Raw genomic sequence first — 20,697 nt, 5'->3', positions numbered from 1 at the left:
TGCAGGCCCGCTTCCCGCCCAGCACCCACGCGCGCCCGTCCGCCCGCCCTCGGGGCCGCTTTTTATACACGTGACAAGCTGCGCGGTGGTCAACACGTTTCTCTCCGCCGGGGCGGGCAGTGGCGTGGAGGCGCGCACGACCTTCAGCTGGAAAACGTACGTTTAAAATGCCTCAGATGTACTATCGCCTAATGGTTTTGCATGTACTACCTACTACTGAAATGTGAAAAATGACTCAACAGCCTGGCTCATAGGTTCCCCATTTTTCTAGTTAAAGTGAAAGCACCGCGCTGTTTTTTCTAAGAATGGCTTTTTAAAACCCCGGTTAAGGGAGAGATTGTTTTTGTTCCTGCAGGTCCTGCACTTCATACTCCCCTCCCCGCCTCAAGTTCTCTGAGGGAGTCCATGCTAGCAAGGAGCTGCAGTTCCTTTTCTGAAGAGGGACACCAAATCCCCTCAGTTTTTACTTTTAGAAAGTTAGTGAAGGCAGTTTTGCTCCAGTAGATCTTACTTCTAGATTAGTTCTCAGAGTCATTGTTGCTGCTTATGTCTGGAATCGGCTGGGCAGTTTCTTCTGTTTTCTGCTGCTGCTTCAGTATGTCTTTATAACGATGTTGTTACTGTTATGACTGCAAGGTGGCTGTGTTAGTTTAAATGCAAATACATAAGTGCACAGATGAGGAAACTTCAGTGATTGGCCTGTTTAGGGAAGTTTTTTAATGTTTAATATGTTCTTAATATTCTATTGTGAGCCGCCCAGCGTGGCCGGGGAAACCCAGCCAGATGGGCAGGGTACAAATTATTTGTTTGTTACTTTTTTATTATTGGTGGTGGTGTGGCCAGAGAGCCGGGTTTGAATTTGGGACAGGTTCAGATCCAAGCTCAGCTGTGATCCTCACCTGCATGAGCAACTATCCCTTTAACCACTCTCTCATTGTAAGGATAACTACTGCTTTGTGTTCCTTGTAAAGTGCCCTGAGATCTACAGATGAAGGACAGTATACAAATTTAATTAATAATAGTAATAATAATCCATGTAGTAAATCAGTAAAGGATAGCATACAACTTTTCTCATTCTCCGATTATTTCTGTAAATTTCCCAAGGCCTAACCAACCCTTATCCATGTGTAAAGCAAACATATGAACATGTTATATCCATTTTTTCCTATCTGTTAAAGGACTCAACCAAATCCCAAATCAGCTTCAGGCTGAGTAACTTTGAGCAAGCACATTCCAACTGTAATTTCTCATATATGATGAAATGGGAAAAATAACAATGAAGCTCAGAACATAATAACAATGAACCTGCTATGAAGAAAGGCAGAGAAAACTAGCATTATATCCCCAAAGGCTCACAACTAGTTTCACATGTAAAGCTGGACTCTCCACTTATGATAGTGGCATTTTAAAAATATGTTTTGTATTGTGTATGTCTGTCTTTTTCCAAGGGAAACAAGCCATATGTCCCACTTAGGTTCATGTCAAGTCACTTAAGAGGATGAATATCATTAGCATAATTGCAGATTCCTCTTGGAACAAATAGTTAAGACCTTTTCCTTGAAAGGGTTTAGACATGGGTAGGCAAGCTAAGGCCCGGGGGCCGGATTCGGCCCATTCACCTTCTAAATCCGGCCTCCGGACGGTCCAGGAATCAGCATGTTTTTATGTGAGTAGAATGTGTCCCTTTTATTTAAAATGCATCTCTGGGTTATTTGTGGGGCCTGCCCAGTGTTTTTACATGAGTAGAATGTGTGTTTTTGTTTAAAATGCATCTCTGGGTTATTTGTGGGGCATAGGAATTTATTTATTTATTTCAAAATATAGTTCGGCCCCCACAAGGTCTGAGGGACAATGGACTGGCCCCCTGCTGAAAAAGTTTGCTGACGCTTGGTTTAGAGGGACATGAGTTTTCTTGATTTAAAGGAGGAAAAAGGCATACCATTACTTAGGTGGGGGTGGCGGCGTCTAAAACAAGCAACTGCCTAAAGCAGTCTGTAACACTGCACATTACAAACTTTGTATTGCATCTTAATTTTGTTTCTTACAGATAAAAGTGTGAAAGATCATATAGCTGCCTAAGGCATCCTTCAATTTATACATGTGTAACGATCTTCCTGAAATCTGCCTGTGAACTGGTTTTGAATCAGAAATATTGTGGAATATAAATTATTAATTGCTTTCTTCGGCAAGTTGGCTCCTTTGCAATTTGCATTTCTACTTGGGATAAAGAAGAGATTTGTTATTTATGTGGGAATAGGAAGATGCATTTGAAAACCATAGATGTGGTTTTGGGGGTTTTTTTTACATATTTTTAAACAGGCACATTTAAACATAAACATAGAAGGGTCATAGAAGCCAGTGGATTTTCATCCACAGATTACCAAAACGTTTTGCTGGCAAGGTATCAGTGCTTACACTTTATATATATCAATTATAAAGATCAATGTATTACCATATAAAACAACCAGCCAAGGAAATGCTTAAGTTGGACCATATCGACAAAGATATGCTAAGACTACCATTGGAAGGTGCTCTAATATGATGCCCTGAAGAGCAAGTCACACACAACAACTAAAGTAACACACACACACACACACACACACAATCTTTCTATATATATATATATATATATATATATATATATATATATATATAAGAGGACATACAAAATGTTCAATTATATGATGGTCTACAAAAACAGATTAAAAACCCTAAACATTGTAGGTGAAACCAAGTGTGCCACTCTGCTTGTGGAAAGAACTTTTGATCCAACAGACACCTCTAACAGTAGAAATGTAGGGGAGTCAATTTCTACTATAAATTGTCTAGGTCACATTACACCATATAAATGTTGTTTAAAATTCATCAGTGTTCAAAATTCTAAGACATCAAAACCCATCTACAATACCAGATTCCTATTTTCCCATTTTGACTACAACATCTGTCATTGACTTGTTGAGTTTCTTCATTGAATTTGCCATTTTGGAGATTTTATCCCATTTTTCTGATTCAAGAGACTGATGTAACACATGCCTTGTTTTTAACGCTGATATTGCTTCATCCAGCTGTAGCATCTTATTGGAAGTCTGTAGAAGACTGCTTTCTTTATCAATGAGCTAAAGAAGGAAAATTGTGAAAGAAAAGATGTTCCTTAGGAACAAATATTAAGCAAACATTTTTTAAAAAAATACACTGAATACCTCTTTCTTCTCTTTCCTAACAAGAAAAGGAAGTGCTTAGGAAATGGTACAGTGGATCTGGGCTGCAGCAACTGGAGGATGCTTAACCCATTCCTCTTTCCTGAAAATCACCTCTCAAACAACCTTTTGCCCAAAAGGTGCTGCAAGCAGACATACTGTATCAGGTGGTGAATGGCTGCAGTGGTTTTTCGAATGGATGGTGTGACTAATATTGTGGGAAAGGCTTGTGAATAGTGTGCTTTATGTTGACTGGGAATTTGTACCATGCTGCCTAGAAATTTTCTCCAATTTTAGTTATATATAGTTATTATAGATATGGATATTGTGTCTTTATGTATTTGGATTTTTCAATGTAAATCATCTGAAATTGGGCTTATGGTACATCTGTATATTTTAATCATGTATCTGGGTTTTCCTTATTGTAAACTGCTTAGAAATTCATTAGTAGTAAGAGGCCTACTTACAAAGAAAAAAGTAAGAGGTCTATAAATGGATGAAACTAATGGATGGCAAACTCAGTTGAGTACATTGGGAAAATGTTAATTCCCTCACGTTGTGGTTGCAATCCAGACTGGGTTCCCTGCAGCTGCTTTTTTTTTAAAAGAGGAAAGACTGGTGCTAATCACATTTTTAAGCATCATGATATGCATAAGCATAATATGTAGTTTGGCCCTAGGCTTACAAGCAAAAGCAAATTAGGTTTGCAGTTATATTTGTGCTTTATAATAAGACTGCAAACCTATGCATGCTTTCTTGGGAATACTTCCACAGAATTCAATAGGATTTACTTCCAAATAAACACACATAAGAGTACAATGTAAGGATTACTCAGACTTCATAAAGTATGCACAAATGATATAAATACATATTTCCCTCACTTACACCTGCTTCCACTTCCTTCCCTTCCCTTTGTTATTTCATTTATGTCAAGTATTTCATCCTAAGCCACCTTGGGGTATGGGTCCTTTGGTACTCTGTAAAGCACCATACACAATGATAGTGCTATACAAATAATGATGATGCATTGTCCACCACATACATCATTAAATAAAGTAGGGTTTGTCAAGGGAAGCTCATAATGGCAAATGTCCCCAAATTATCAGTAAATAACAAGATTTACATATTTGTCATCATGACTACATTACTTCTGGTAACAAGCAGTACACTTCTGAATACTAATTGCTGGGGATGTCAAGCAAGCATTAATATGTTCATGTCCTGTTTGTGGGATTCACAGAGGTATATGCTTTTCTTATGTTCTTATATATACATAGGAATTATCTATTTGGGCTCCAACTGAGCCCAAAATGGCTTTGTTTGCAGACCCGCAACTTCATTATAGACTGGATAAAAGAGTTTACCTGGTTCTGTAGATTAGATGCAAGATCAACCAGCAGAACTTTGTCTCTTTTTAGTTCAACATTGTCCTGCTCCTCTCTGTCCAACAAGGCTCTTGCTTCAGTTACTTGACTGCTCATTGTTGCAATGCTTAACTTAAAAGATGTGTTTCCTTTTCCCAAAATTCTAATCTGTTAGAAACCACAAACAATAAATAAACCAGAGAGAGAGATAATAAAAGACTAAAGTATCAAAATAAAAATGTTTCTGAAATGTTTTGTCTCTGAAACTAATGTCAGTGTACTGGAAAAAGAAAATATCACCAGTCTTGAAGCAATGATTCTTCAACATCAACTTGGCTGGACTGGTCATGTGGTTCGGATGTCTGCCAAAGCAACTACTCTATTTCCAACTTAAGAATTGAAAGCGAAATACTGGTGGACAATAGGTAAAGGGGCCCCTGACCGTTAGGTCCAGTTGCGGAGGACTCTGAGGTTGCGGCAGTCATCTCGCTTTACTGGCCAAGGGAGCCGGCGTTCGTCGGTAGACAGCTTCTGGGTCATGTGGCCAGCATGACTAAGTTGCTTCTGGCGAACCAGAGCAGTGCACAGAAATGCCGTTTACCTTCCCGCCAGAGTGATACCTATTTATCTACTTGCACTTTGACGTACTTTTGAACTGCTAGATTGGCAGGAGCAGGGACCAAGCAACGGGAGCTCACCCCGTCACAGGGATTCGAACCACCGACCTTCGGATGGGCAAGCCCTAGGCTCTGTGGTTTAGACCACAGCGCCACCAGTGCCACCGTAAAAGAGGTTTAAAGATGCTCTTGAAGCAAATCTTTAAAAATGCAGTATAAGCATAGATAATTGGGAAACACTGGCCTGTGAGCACTCCAATTGGATAATAGCCTTTACCAAAGGCATAATAGAAGTGAAGAAGCACAAACATGGGACAAAATGAGCTAAGAGGAAGGCACGTTTGGCAAATCCTCACCGTGATCAACTCCAGCCCAGAAACCTATATCCGCACTGTGAAAGAATGTGTGGATCCAGAATTGGCCACCACAGTCACTTAAGAACACACCGTTAAGACCATGTTTATGGAAGACAATCATACTTGGCCACAAGTGATTGGCAAAGAAAGAAAGAAAGAAGAGTTTGACCCAGTCAAGAAAAATCCTTCAGTATCCCTTTATGCCTAGATTAGTGTTCTGATCTATGAACCTGCTAAGAAATGAGTCCTATTGCTCATTTTCAGAATTATAAAGCACTAAGAGAATCTCTAGCATCATACAACCTTATCCTCAAGATCCTGGAAGATGTTATTTTCCTGTTTCAGGAGTTCTTGGTGCCTCTTGATCTCTTGTCGCAGATGTTCTTCACGATCTTTCAAAGTAAGAAACTGAGCAATGCTGGCAGAGTGTGATGTATAGCTCTCCTCCTTGAGTGCTTTCTCCTGTAGCAAGTTATACAAGGGTGAACTAAGCATGAAATTACATATCTTGTACAGTTCTTGAAAGCACAGCAGTTGATCAGTGGCATTTGGAGTAATAACCTTCAAATAATTTAGTTGTGTAGCTGGACCCTTTCCTATGTCTGCCTACACAGGCTTTAACTTCCTACAGCTCCTAGTTAATTGGCCTCCTTAATGAAAGCTCCCAGCAAAAGGTTTGGAAAAGCATGCACTTATAACAAAGGACAACTCAGGAGGCACATGCTTTTAGTGCCTAACCAGTTGTACAAATGAAATTGGTTAAAACAGGTAATAGGAAAAATATAGAGCACAAGTCTGCTACATGACTGTTTTTTGGCCAGCATAACTCACAATGGATACACATCCATATTTGTCTACTATGAAGATAAATGAAGAATCAGTTTCAAATCCAAACAAGTTCTGTGTGTCTTTAATCTGTTTGGAATCGGGTGCAGTGAATAAATGTATCCAGCTCTTCCTATGTAATACCCTTGAAAACACAGGTCACTCAGATTTTCTTTTCCTTGTTTCTTGGTGTCTGAATTGTCCTAACATTATGCTTTTGCTCAACACTCAAGGGATATTATATAATTATTATTATTTTCCCAAAGTGTTATTTAAACACTGAAGGAAATTATTTATACCCAGATCTCACAATCTAATTTGCATGACATAGATGTATTTTAAAAGTAGTAACATTTTCTCCCCTTGAGAGATCGAGGAAGAATGAATATTCAGTTGGCCTACTTCTATCAGTGGCTTTCAGGAATTTACAGATTCTTTATTCGTCAACTATTTACTGGTTTATGCAAATGAACTATAAAAAATAATTATTTGGCAACTTCCACGCACAAATCTGTTGAAAAACAGGAACTCTCCTATGTACAATCTTCTGCAAATAGTTTATATCAATTGGTTAGATTGTTTCTTTTCTTACAATGTTTGTTTGCCTGGTAAGTTCCAAGAGCCTGGACCGCAGTGCAGAATTTTCCTTGTTCAGTGCTGTATAATCACCCACCATTTTACTTCTTAAGAAACGATCCTGTTCTGCTAGTAGCTCTCTCTCACGTATTTGTTGATGAAGGAGAGATATCTCATTCCTAACCAGAAAATGTATGCACATTTTATTTATCCAATCATTTATATCCTGCTTTTTGATTCAAGGAACACCTAACTTCCTAAGACAGCTTCACAACAATTAAAATCCATAGTAAAATAAGTCGCCACAATAAAAAATAGTAATCAAATCAAAGAAAAACTTGAACAGATAAAGGAATGGGTTATAATAGAAGAGCAATAATCAACTAATAAGCATGCTCTCCAAACACATGGATGAAGCCTGGTCCCTTGTGTGCTGGGGTACCCAATTCCAGGCTACGAAATGAAGTTCTGCAAGGACACAACTTTCTCTTTCCTGCAGCAGAAACTGTATTACTAAATCACAGCAGTTTTCAAAACTGTAAGGCAGGTCCTCCATATGGGAGACAATATGTTTCACGACTGGGTCAAGAGCTGGAAGTGAATTGGCTCTTATTTCTTTTAGGCTACTTGGATGCAATCAATTATGAATAAAGGCATGAGTGGGCAGATGGTCTTGTAACTTTGTGGATATTTGCTGAATTTAAAACAATGCAACCTCAACTAGTCTTCACAATCTGCCAGATTCATTTGTTGATACCGTAGTTCGTGAGTGATTTGTTCTTGCATCGCTGCTGTTTTCTTAAAGATCTTATCTTCCATTTCATTCACAGCAGATTGAACTTTCAATAACTCCTGCCTCTTTTCAGAAAGCTGCAACTCCGCCGCCTTCTGCTGTTCTGACCGTTGCTTAACCTTGATTTAATTTCAACAGGTGAAAGAAGGTAAGTATAGTTTATCACAGCTCAAACCTGGTTGCATGAATATGTGTCAATATTTGGGGCTTACAAATGGTTGCCATTCTGCAGTTTCCCAGATAGCAACATCATGTATGCAGATGAAGTTTCTGGATCCTTTCACCAAAAAGAGTCCAAAGATACAGCATGAGTAAAACACACACACAAGCAACTGAAGGCTTTATACAGGGGGCTTCTTGCTTTATTGAGTTTGTATGAACACAGCCAAACAGATGGCCTGCTCTATCAACACCAGTCATCTGTTTTTATATGGTGATGACTAATTCTAGGCACCAACAACATCATAAGATGCCTAAGCTGGCCTTCTTTTCAGCAACGAGACTGAAATAGTATCACCGTAACTGTGGTGTAATATCCCCCAAACCAGACTGCGTAACAGTCTTGAGGCTTTGACCTCCCCTTGTAGCAGGTTGCTTGGTTGACTCATTTAAGACATTTTGGGTCACTTTTCCTAAACTGTTGTCTGAATCATACAGGCACCTCTGGTGTGAGATATCTAACTGCTGTCCTCCTCTGCCAGACTACAATGATAATCATACAGTGGTACCTCGGGTGACATACGCTTCAGGTTGCATACGCTTCAGGTTACAGACTCCGCTAACCTAGAAATAGTGCATCAGGTTAAGAACTTTGCTTCAGGATGAGAACAGAAATAGTGCTCCGGCAGCGCGGCAGCAGCAGGAGGCCCCATTAGCTAAAGTGGTGCTTCAGGTAAAGAACAGTTTCAGGTTAAGTACGGACCTCTGGAACGAATTAAGTACTTAACCCGAGGTACCACTGTATTGGTATTTGCAGTAATTGCTAGAAACAAAGCAATCAGATTACCTTTGCTTGTAGTACAAGGATAGTATGTTCTGTGTTACTCAGGTTCATCTGTTGCTGCTCCAGTTCCTGTTGAGCACGCAATATTTCTACCTCTTTTGCAGAGATCTCTCTGTCATTTTGTTCCTTCTTTCTCTTTGGTGCTATGATTTCTTCTACCAAAGCCTGTTTCTCTTTTGAATGACGCTCTAAAGGAGAAAGGGAGGAGAATGTAAAATTCCAATTCTAATTCCAATTGCTAGCATAAATAGGAATTTATTTCTAAAGCCTAAAACAGAACACTTAAAAACAGAAGTCGAACTATTGTTCCATAGTCAAATTAATTGACACACCATTTGAGGAAGCGCTAACTGAAATGAAACCAAATCCAAAAGTTTGATGCTGCTTTCTTTTAAGCATATCATTAGAGCTGCATTTAGAAGAGCTCAGAATGAGAAGCGGGGACCCCCAATTTCTTTGCATGGCAAGTTCCCAAATCCTCCCGGGAAGTTGGAATAAAGACACATGAAACAGTATTTTGGGTTAATGAGTGAAAAAGGCCACAACGTTATTGGTTACAGAATATGAGTGGTGTTGGCTTAGGCATTGGAAACCACAAAACTATATCTGATTCCTGCCTGTTCACAGGAAGTCTTGGGAGGGTTAACCACCAGTAGGGGGAGCCCTGCTGACGCACATCAACTAGGAACTCCTTCAGGGTCACCGCTAGGGGTCGTGCCATTGCCCTAGCCCCCTGTCTGGGGCTTCGGACAGAGACCATGCCCCCCGGATTCCTTTAACGGAATAGCCTTGAATTAGGAGGGGTAGGTGATGGCCACTACCTCCCCTCCCCTTCAACCAAATATTCCAATGCCTAGCCGCCAAACCTTACAGAGTTGTGACAATTTGCTACGAGGTAGGCGAAAAGCCAAATGGCCGGTTCCAATTTGCCAAGTGGAAAAAATTCCTACCAGACCCCTTCAACAGGCGACCAACCGAGGTCCATAGTAAAGTCAAGAGATAATGAGCCTAACCTTAGGGAGGGAGGGCGGGAGAACTGAGCGAGCAGGAAGAAAAGGGTGAGAGTCCTCAGTTGTGGGCAGTTTAAATAGCCCGCACCATGCCCCTGGGATGACATGGCCGAGGACCCCAGCCCGCAACGTCATTTCCCCAGGAATGGGAAATGGCTTTCTCATGTGTTGTTTTTTTATTTTTGTGAATAATCTGCCTGATCTACTCATGGCAAACATTCATTAAATGTATTGTGTGTTACCATATGTGCTCCTTAGGGAGACCTTAAAAGCTTCTCTTTCTGTCACAGAATGCAGATCTACATTACTATAATGTCCAGGGTAGAGACGGTTATGAAATTCATTAAAAGTGAGCAAAAAAGTGACATCTGTCGAAGCCTGCATGCTTGCACAAATTGAAGTTCAAAGCGTGATACAAAGCTTGCAGTCAAGTAACTATATTTTCATGAATCGTAACTTGTATAATTCTCGAGATACTGTTCCCAAAGCCCACATCATTGAAAAAAAATCACACCACTCTATTCCTGCTCCCCTTTTTATTGGCCTACTTCTCATAAAAGTCTTCATCATTGAACCATTATCATATAGATATTCCTTGTTAAAGAAAGGCTGAATGCATACAGGTGTGATCAGTACAGTATTACAAAAAAACAGAACAGAAGAGCAAAGCCAGCCAGCTAAAGCCAGCCACTGACACAGTTTAATAAAATATATTTTACAGAAATGATCCAAACTCAGGTAAATACAACAACAGTTAAGAGATTAAGTGAAGGGGTAGATGGTGTATCAGCAATGCACGGGGCTAGTAGTTTTGTCAAAGGAGAAAAAGCTAAGCTGGGGGAAAAATTAAGTTGTTTGTTTAGTTGTCTGCCCTGCAGGCAAAAAAAGAAAACAGTGCCAACAAGGGGGCTGCTTGGAAGCAGGAGACCAGTGGTGGAGGATTGTAAATAATAATACAGAATGTCAACTGCATATAATATTATAGATCGTAGAAATAAGTTAAAAAACCACACCATTCTTCTGTGTTACTTTTGTGTTTCCAGGGGGACGATAATTTGCATTAAAGTCAACATCAGTCATGACATTTTTGAGCTAGAGACCTACTTTTTCAGCTCAAAGATCTAAATCTCAAAAGCAGAGGAATTTCAAGGTTGATATTCAAATTAAGGGCTGGATTGAATTACTGGACAGTTAGAACACAACATATTCTAAATGTTAGGCTTCAGAAAGAAAAGCCATTTATCCGAAACGGCCTTTGGATAGAGATGATTTCAAGATAGGAGATACAATGAAGAAATGTATACATCACCAAAATAGTGTGACACTTAAAATCATACAAACTGATGTGCTCAACTGGATAATGGATGTAAAGTGAAAAGGTCAAAAGAAGTGCCTTAGGCAGGAGGAGCTGCAGGAACCACTCAAACATGTATCAGAGTTAATAGTGCAGAAGGTGGGGAGAAGGGAATGTAAACCAAAAGGAAAATGTAATAAATAAAACTATGGTTTTGAGCAGTGCTTTTTTTCTGGGGGGACACAGTGGTACGCCTACCCCTAAACATTTTGTGAATCTAAGTTTGGCCTCATTGAGGGGCAGTATTTCAATATGAATAGGAAAATGAGAGTACCCCTAACCATTTTTTAAGAAAAACACTAGTTTTGAGTGTGTAAAAAGATCTTTGAACAAGCAGTAAGATGATATTAAAACTAGAATATTAAACAGTAGTATTAAAAATGGAAAACAAGAAGAAATCCCAAGACTTCTTGAGCAAAAGTAAAGATACATGCTGCTTTTTAGAAAGAGAAATAAAAAACAAAGATAGTATTTAAAAGGCAGATAAATTCAGAATTACACATTAAATTCAAGAATGCAAACATCTCCTAGTTCATGAAATTCTTGTGTTTGTGGAGACTACTTGTTTTTCAATCAAGGCTTGAAATATAGTTTAACAGTAGTCAAAGCATGCTCATTGTAAGTCATGATGCTGTATGCTTATGGAGTGGCCTACAACACTTCTGCAGGAACCAATGTTGTGCTTTTCTGTGCTGCCAAGCTTATGCTGAAAATTAAGAAAATGCTCATGTGTAATAGTTGATCTCGGATTTTGGAAATTTATACATTTTTTTACTGTATGATTTCATGTATAATTGTCGTAAACCACTCTGATTACACACACACACACACACACACACACACACACACACACACCATATAGCCGCATATAAATATGTTTTATAAATAAATAAACTTTACTATCTCAGTGAATTTGAGAAAGAGACAACTTTTAAAGCAAAATTGTCAAAGGGAAGGTAATCTTCATGGAAATTGTAACTAGGGAAGGAAAGGCTACCTCTTCCCTCTCCAGCTGCATTCTTTACAAAGATCCTGTCCTCCAAGCTACAATTAGGCATGAAAACAGCCTTCCATTGGCAGCAATACAGAATTAAAGAATGCAAAAATACAATTACATTACAGAAAGGATAATCAATAAACTCCATCACTGGAAACAAACTATACTTATCCTGAAGGCATAATTTGAAGTAGTAATACACACTTTCACCACGTGGTGGTAGTATTCTTTTTTAAAAGAATAGCACGGGATGGGAGGGAGTCGGAACCCTGAACCTCACTCTTCAAAAATGCAGCATTTCTATCTATATTTACACATGCTCCCTATTAAACATCTTGCTTCTTTCACCTTCTGTGTAATGATTTATCAATATCAAGCACCATTTGGCTCTTCAGAACTAGTAAAGGTCCAGTGGTTTAAAAAGGTTTGGTTTAACAAGGAAATTATGTATCCAGCATAGTTCCAGATTACTCAAAACCCAGTCAGTTTTGTGTTTATCTGAGATGCCCATGTTCCATTCTTCCTCTGCCAAGGTAATATTCAGTCATTTAAATAGGAAAAGTACCAGTTTGTCTCCATCAAAATTGCAGCCTTTCTTCAATCATATTGGCTATTTGGATTATTTACTTTTTAACATCATATTTCCCTTTTATCTTAAATGTTCCTAAATAAATAACAACAATTTTATTATTTATACCCCACCCATCTGGCTGGGTTTCCCTAGCCACTCTGGGTCGCTTTTAGAATATATAAAATATCTGATACAGGGCTGCCTTCAGATGTCTTCGCTTCTTGCAGCAGTGAGGGAACCAGCAGAAGACCCTCAGAGGAGGACCTCAGTGTCTGGGCTGAGCGATGGGGGTGGAGACGCTCCTTCAGGTATACTGCACCAAGGCCATTTAAGACTTGGTCAGCACAGACACTTTCAATTGTGTTCAGAAACGCACTGGGAGATGCACTTGGTCTCTGGAAAATGAATTTAGGCTTGCTCTGTTTATAGAATATGTATCTTGGTGTTATGTCTACCAACAGTCCTTTTTCCCACAATTGCCAACTCATTAAGCCAAGGGCTTTCCTTACTCGTAGTGTTCAGAAGCTAAAAGCCTCCAGAATTTCCCACTGTTAAAAATTTTGAGGGACGTGGTGAAAGAAGACACCAGGACTGCATGTCAGTCACAGGCAGTGCTTTTTTTTCTAGATAAAAGGGTGCTAGTACTCACCATGAAGTTCTTACAGTAAGTGCCACACTTTTAACCAGTGTTTTTTTTCTAGGAAAAAAGAGTGTTGGTACTGTGTAGCCTTGAGTAACAACCCCCCACCCGCCCACCCAAAAAAGCTCTGGTTGCAGGAATAACATAAAATTAAATATTACCATCAGCCATGTTGATCTGGTTACTAAGTTGTTCCCTCTCTGTCTTTAGTATGTTCAAACCACTTTCTTTTCTCTTTAGCTCCAGCTGAAGGCCATCAGAATAAGACTGTAATTCCTGTGAACAATATTTATTATTATTACTACTACAGTACATTGATAGCCTAACTAAGGGAGCAAGATTTACATGTTCAACTGGAAAATACTGGTTATGCCATTAGAGAGATAATAAAGAAAAACACCTGTAGCTTTTGCAGCATTTGTTCTGTTTCAGATGCAATGAGAGGTTGCAGTTTGGTGTGTTTTTTAGCCTGATCACGAGTGATGACAGCAAGTTAAGGATAAAATGCAATTTGAAATTAATGTTAAAAAAGAAAACTGTCGAATTTTAAAATAGAAAATTGTCAAGTTGCTTTCATTCAGCTACCATAGAAATAAAATAATTTATTCCAATGTTCCTTTTGAAGTATATCTTTTCAATACAGGCACCCCACCACGACTTATATGAATTCTATACACCCGCAACTGGGTTTGTGTGTGTCACCACAAAATAAACAAATAAATTATTTGAAGCAGGAAACAGGCAAAAATGGCACAGAAAAAGTGAGCAAGCTGTAGAGTGGGCAAATACAGTTTGCATGGCCACTTCGAGTGTCTCGCTGCCCCAACTCAACGTACTTTCAAGACTAACAGGGAGAGTACCAACAGGCCCCATAGTGGCTCTGGGCACTTGGAGCCACCCAGCCACTGATCCCCAGCTCAACTTTCTGGTCACCAGAAGCAGACAGGGCATGCATGCGCAAAGGCACATCACCACCTGGGGAAAGGCATGTGGGGACCTGCTGAGGGAGAGCCGCTTTCCAGCCTCTCTCAATAGTGCCCTCCCCATTTTATGTGATTTAACGTATTCATGCAGAGTCCAGGAACGTAACCCTTGTGTATGGGTGGCGGGACTCCTGTATTCCATTCCTGTGATTATTTAATAGACTGGCTTTTAGTTAATAGTACAGGATATAGAAAATTAGCTTCCAGTTCAAGGAAGTAAATTTGCTGTTGGAGGTTCTTGATGTATTCAGATTCTATGCTTGAAGATGAATTCTCCATTTCTAAAACCAAACAAAATAATTTTCATTTAGTGGAACATTTAATTATCAAGCAGAATAAAATCATTATTATGCATTTTTTTTATAAAAAAATTATTATTATGAAACAATCTGCTTTCAACAGTCATATTTAACATTTTATGTTCTCCAACAGCTACACTGATGAAATGACGAACATGACCTATGATGCATTCTGCTAAGTTTCCCTTTCATTCCCTGTGACCTCTGTTTAAATCAATGAGAAAATTCTCACAAAGAGGAGAACTTTGTGCACATCAGAGCACACACTGCCTCAAGAAATTAACTGATCCACTTTTCCAACTCCTTCATCTCATACTCAGTTCAGGTTATCAAGACTGAGAGATATGTCCTTATTGTTCAGAAACTGTGCACTGTATGTAAAGGATATAAATGATACCTGACAGATTAACTAGACAGGTTCCAGTGGCAGTATTTCAAGAAAACTATTCTCCAAATATCCTGTAGTGTTCTACAATGAATATACTAACAAAGCCCAGCTAAATTAAGTTCAAGTATTTAGATGTAATCTGATTTTATTGCTTTGAATATAAATCATCTAAATATTTCACAAACAGGTTTTAAAGGAACCTAGCTACAAACTAAGAATGTGCACTACTGCATATCTAGACATAAGACCCTGAGTGATCTAAAAGTGTATGATAATCCTTATATTTCACTTCTACATGAAAAAATAATATAATCAATAATCAATAAGCTTTACACCAATGTAGTGTTTATAGGCTCAAAGACACCGGCAAATATGTGCATAAATATGTATGCTGATAGCTATCCTTCCATAGTTCTTTTTACCTCAAAGCTGGAAATGAAGCAGAACAGCACATTAGGGGTTAAGTCAGAATAAAGTCAATGCAGAGTATTAAACAACGAAGTGTTACAGAGGGAGTCTATAAAAGAATAGCTGTTCTATGGGTATATAAGGTACTCTTTGTTCATGTTATTACAGAATTGGAGGGGAGGGAGGGAAAGGGAACAACAGAAATACTTTAATACCTTAGACAGTTGGCCTTATTGGAAAGCTGCACTGAATTAGTGGTTGTTTCACCAGCGCCACCTGGCCTCTTTATTACTACAGATCCTCTCACCTCATAAAAGCAAGCTGAAATTAGTGTGAAGCCAACCACCCCCCCAAATCATAATAATAATAATAATAATAATAATAATAATAATAATAATAAACTGAAGAAAGAGTGAAACACATTCCACATTATCTCAAATTATCTGAAAGTAGAAGGGAAATACTCTCTGGCTTCTGCCACCAGCCAATGGACATAGAGCCACTGGAAAGTTGCACCAAGGCAAGGGGAAGATCAACCTGGTCCCATCTATTTGCCAGAGAAGGAGCAGCTGAAGGAAGATTGCTCTTTCAGGAAGGAAGGAATGTAGGAAGCAAGCAAGCACTTTGCTTCAGCTGACAGTTGCCCTGGGGTGGCAGAAGCAAAGGAAATGACACTTTGGCTCCAACCACTGGCCAAGGAACAAGAGTCAGTGGGCCAGATTCACCTAAGTTGTTGAGCTAGTGGAAGCCAGTCCCCCAAGTGCAACCTGACTCCCACACCTTGCCCAAATCTGCTCAGGAGAACCCCCAGAACAGCACAAGGGGGAAGGGGAAATGCTTGCATTATGATGAATTTCACCAGCTGTTCAGGCAAGTACACAAGCAAGGGGAGATCAGCCTGGCATGAACTGAATATAAATGATTGTAGCTCACTGCTTTGTCCCTTGTCTTCCTTTTTCCACCACTCCTCTTTCCTTCGGTGTCTTGACTTTTTAAATTGTAAGTCTGATGACAGGGTCTGTTTCTCCTTTGTATTGATGTAAGCCACTATGGGAGGCAATAATGGTCTGAAAAGCAGGATAAAAATTCAGCAAATAATAAAATAAACATTGCAACCCCAAAAGCTTTAGATTCCCAAAAAATGTGTCTACATTAGCTGAAAAGGTATTAAGGAAAATAACATAATTTATTATGCCATCCTACCCACCTTTGAGCAGACTGGCAGGATATAAAATTACAATAATAATAATGAGTACATTTATAGCCCATCTTTCTACAAAGGAGCTAAAGGCAGTGTACACAACCCTTCTCAATTTTTATTCTCACACGGCCCAGTGACCATGGCTAAGTGGGGTTTTGAATCTGTCTCCCAGGTTCTACTCAGTCCCTCCTGCCGACTATGTTACATTAGCACAATGGTGTCATTTCTCAATGGAAAACAAAAAATACTATGATACCTTTAAACAAGGTGGTTGAAACGAATCCATGCTAGCTAGCAAGGTACACTAAAAGACTTACAAGTGCAATCCTGTACAAGGCTACTGAGCAACTTCCACTGGCTTACACCCAGGAAACTGATAACAGAATTGCGCAGTACATAGTTTTCCATTGGTCAAGTCCAGGGTGGGGAAATGACTTGACCTAGAGGCCACATTTCTTCATAGGCAACGTTCTGGAGGCCCAATGCTTGTGATAAAACTGTGCCCTTGTGGGGTTTAGCCTGGGGATAGGAGCTGTGGTCTGAGAAGGCGTGTGGCTTGGGAACAGTCACAAAGAAATCTGGAAGGCTGTATTTATTCGATCCCAGGTCCCAAAGTGCTGCTCAGTGGCGTAGCGTGGGTTCTCAGCACCCGGGGCAAGGCAAGTAATTTGCGCCCCCTAACCCGGGGCAAGGCAAGTAATTTGCGCCCCCTAACCCGTGGATTTTAGCACTCGAGTCTCTTCCGCACCCCCTCCAGATGTTGCGCCAGGTGCAGCAGGCCCCCCTGCACCCCCCACGCTACGCCACTGCTCCCACCACAAGTCTTCAGGACAGCCATCCGAAGGCTGGCGCGGGGAGAAGGTCTCTCCGCCCGACCGCCAGGCTTCGGAGCAGCCTTCCGAAGGCTGGCGCGGGGAGAAGGTCTCTCCGCCCCACCGCCAGGCTTCGGAGCAGCCTTCCGAAGGCTGGTGCGGGGAGAAGGTCTCTCCGCCCGACCGCCAGGCTTCGGAGCAGCCTTCCGAAGGCTGGCGCGGGGAGAAGGTCTCTCCGCCCCACCGCCAGGCTTCGGAGCAGCCTTCCGAAGGCTGGCGCGGGGAGAAGGTCTCTCCGCCCCACCGCCAGGCTTCGGAGCATCCTTCCGAAGGCTGGCGCGGGGAGAAGGTCTCTCCGCCCCACCGCCAGGCTTCGGAGCAGCCATCCGAAGGCTGGCGCGGGGAGAAGGTCTCTCCGCCCCACCGCCAGGCTTCGGAGGAGCCTTCCGAAGGCTGGCGGTGGGGCGGAGAAACCTCCTCCCGCCGCCAGGCTTCGGAGCAGCCTTCCGAAGGCTGGCAGTGGGGCGGAGAGCCCTCCTCCCGCCCCCAGCCTTCGGAGCAGCCTTCCGAAGCCTGGCGGCGGGAGGAGGTCTCTCCGCCCCACCGCCAGGCTTCGGAGCAGCCTTCCGAAGGCTGGCGCGGGGAGAAGGTCTCTCCGCCTCACCGTCAGGCTTCGGAGCAGCCTTCCGAAGGCTGGCGCGGGGAGGAGGTCTCTCCGCCCCACCGCCAGCCTTCGGAGGAGGTCTGAGGACAGTGGGGTTCCTGCTTCCTCCAGGAGGGCCGGCCAAACGCGCCCCCCCCAAATGTTGCGCCCGGTGCGGCCGGCACCCCTGGCACCCCCCACGCTACGCCACTGGTGCTGCTGATTAGATAAAATCTGTCCGTCTATCTTTCTATCTATCCATCTATTGGTACATCTCTGAGTGTTCAACTCACAGCAAGTCTTCCATTAGTGGGGCAGGAAATGCAGCGATTTTTTGAGAGTCATCCCTCGAAGTCCTCATCTTGTCTAGAGGGTTAAGATTCCCTCCAGAGCAAAGTGGGGCGTGCAGACGGAGATACAGTGGGGAGGGATAATCACTGAAAATTGCTTCCTTTCCCACTCTACATTTTTAAAAACTAGCGTATATATATGTGTGTGTGTATATACACACACACGCACGCACGCGCAAATGCTTTTTAAAACACTTTTATATTTTAATCATAATTACAGTAAGGATAATCACAAGGATGTATTTGGTGGGAGGTGTAATTAAAAAAACAGAGGAAAATATTAAGATTGCTAATATAACCGGGCAGTTCTATAACCGTTATTTTACCATGGCGATTCATGTCCTAAAAATCCGTTACCCTTTTCAGGCAGGTGGGCATCAGGGAGTTCACGGCGCAGCTGCTTATTCCAGCACTGCAAGAAGAGTAACAAGCGAGTTTGTACAAAAGCGGTTTGCAAAGGTTGCAACGTGAAACAAGAACTAAACAAAAACCCACTTCCCTCGGCGCACCGAATTCCGGGTTTCAAGGGAGAGCAGGATCTGCCCCCGCCCCCGCCGGCTGCCTATCAAACAGCGAAGGTCTTTTCCTTCCCTTTAGCCGAGGGCTCCCCAAATAGGAAAGCGCCCCAGGAGGAACCACCTCGCCGGAGCGGCGGTCCCGGTAGCCATGGCGACCCAAGCTCCGGAAACAGCTCCGCCAAGCGGCGCTTCCTAGGGGCGGGCTCGTATTTGGGAAGCAGCGGCGCTGATTGGAGGATTGCGACGCACCTGATTGGCGCGTCTTGCTCTGAGCAGCTGCGAGCCATGGGAACGCCAGCTGCGAGGCTTTTCCCTTTCGCTTCTTGCAGGCGAAAGGCCAGCTGGTGGGGTCGCTCCGAGCCTGCCTGGAAACCGCTCCCTTCCATCTGGATCATCGGGCAGGGCTTTCCAACGCCCAAGCCCTGGCTTAAGCGAAGCCCTGCTCCGAGTCCCAAGCTTTCACTTTTCAGAACAAACGTGGAAATTCTCCCAACGAAAAGATTTCTTAGGAAAAGTTAAAGCTCTCTCGGCAAATTCTTGTATGGGAAGCTAGCTGCGAAAAGCGAGGGCTGCACATCTCACCCGGTCATTCCTTCTACAGGTGGACAAGTGCAGATTGCAACGTGCCCTGGGGGTCTCCTGGCGGGATGGAAAATAACTAAGAATTATGATTAACCCGTAGGCGATGCTTACTAGGTGCTGCAGAAAAAGGATTAGAACAGTGCTTGGTTTAGGGCAGGAGATCTAAGCAAACCTGGGAATATTTACACCTGCCTCCAAGTACTACTTAGCTATAAGGACATTATAATTCTACAGCCAGGCTCATATTTATATGCTGTTTTTTTCCAGGCAAGTCCATCAGGTGGCTTACAATATATAGAGTAATACTGCTATAATAAAATTAACCCAATGAAAAATCAAGACAATATCTTTTTTTTCCTTCAAAACTTTATTAGCTCAATGTTTTCTAGGAGATACCTTAATCCAATAGCGTGCAAATAAAAAAAAATCCACTATAAATATATTTGCAAACTCTAGACACTAAACACCCGGAAGATTACAGTTTTTGGGTCAAATTCATATTTATTTTTTTTTACACAATTTCTAGTGTCATTATGGTCCCATTTCCTTTCATCTTTATCACAAACCACCGTTAATAAAAACATTAAATGGAATGCATTCTCAAGCATTGGATTATCAATTTTACCAGCAGCTTCTGATCTTCATGTGGCAACACTTTATTCTGAAACTGCTTATCATAAAGAGGTTTTCAGAGTGGAAATGTAGTACATAACAATAATAAATTATCAGCAGCAAGGTAACCAATTTTCAAAACAGTTGAAACTTCATTTAATTTCAAAAGGTCCTGTCCAGCAGGACATACAGCAAGAGAATGCTATTCCTTGTGTTCTAAGTTTTGTATACATGTGCACATACAACCCGTGTATTATCTAATGACGATATTAGATCCATGTGCCAGGACATATTTAAACAGCACTAGAACATTCTGCACCAACAAAAGACAGTGTTTAGGCCATCTTGAAACAAAAGGCACTCGCTTAACAAGGCCAGGCATATGTTACAAAGTGTTTTTGATGCAAGTTAAAGCCAACATGATGTACAAAATGAACATTAGCAGCCTAGTTGTTTAGGAAGGTGCTGGGAAAATATTGCCTTGAGTATGCTACTGGATTTTTTGTTGTTGTTTGCCAAGCTCCTACACAGATATAACGTGTATAAGAAACGTATTGCTACTTAAGTACTTTGAAACTTTAATCTAAAACACCACAAA

The 20,697-nt window shown here is 41.3% G+C and overlaps 1 protein-coding gene and 1 long non-coding RNA gene across 7 annotated transcripts; one reads left to right on the top strand and one right to left on the bottom strand.

Annotated features, from left to right (window-relative positions):
* The first annotated feature begins 35 nt into the window (after positions 1–35).
* LOC308473901 lies at positions 36–12,817 on the top strand. Its single transcript, XR_013984375.1, has 3 exons — positions 36–156; positions 7,766–7,876; positions 10,785–12,817. It is a non-coding gene; the product is annotated as an uncharacterized lncRNA (long non-coding RNA).
* On the bottom strand, positions 2,795–19,113 carry LOC308473861 (uncharacterized protein). Of its 6 annotated transcripts, none has more exons than XM_080999717.1 (12): positions 19,027–19,113; positions 18,714–18,799; positions 16,315–16,448; positions 14,477–14,567; positions 13,704–13,782; positions 13,465–13,579; positions 8,735–8,919; positions 7,693–7,847; positions 6,952–7,114; positions 5,838–5,996; positions 4,562–4,729; positions 2,795–3,116 (listed from the first exon to the last, which is right to left on the bottom strand). In XM_080999717.1, the coding sequence occupies exons 4-12, from the start codon at positions 14,563–14,565 to the stop codon at positions 2,916–2,918; spliced, it is 1,314 nt and encodes a 437-aa protein (XP_080855843.1). In that variant the 5' UTR covers positions 14,566–14,567; positions 16,315–16,448; positions 18,714–18,799; positions 19,027–19,113; the 3' UTR covers positions 2,795–2,915. The 6 variants fall into 6 exon arrangements, with proteins under 6 accessions (XP_080855843.1, XP_080855846.1, XP_080855844.1 ...); XM_080999720.1 differs by having other exon boundaries at positions 18,745–18,799; positions 19,027–19,082; XM_080999718.1 differs by lacking the exon at positions 19,027–19,113 and adding an exon at positions 18,897–19,022.
* Between the last annotated feature and the right edge of the window lie 1,584 nt (positions 19,114–20,697).

The sequence above is a fragment of the Podarcis pityusensis genome (genome assembly GCF_964106645.2).
Source record: "Podarcis pityusensis genome assembly, chromosome: 3".
Classification (NCBI taxonomy): Eukaryota; Metazoa; Chordata; class Lepidosauria; order Squamata; family Lacertidae; genus Podarcis; species Podarcis pityusensis.
Note: the sequence above shows the minus strand (reverse complement) of the source record. Positions and strands in the feature narration are given on the sequence as shown.

Bases quoted from the DNA above. Each gene is read 5' to 3' on its own strand.
- LOC308473861 (XM_080999717.1), bottom strand. From the start codon at position 14,565: ATGGAGAATTCATCTTCAAGCATAGAATCTGAATACATCAAGAACCTC. The intron at 8,920-13,464 runs GTAATATTTAAT...TTTCTCCTTTAG, and splicing joins CCAGATCAACATGGCTGATG to AGCGTCATTCAAAAGAGAAA. The intron at 4,730-5,837 runs GTTGTATGATGC...GGTTTCTAACAG, and splicing joins TCCAGGATCTTGAGGATAAG to ATTAGAATTTTGGGAAAAGG.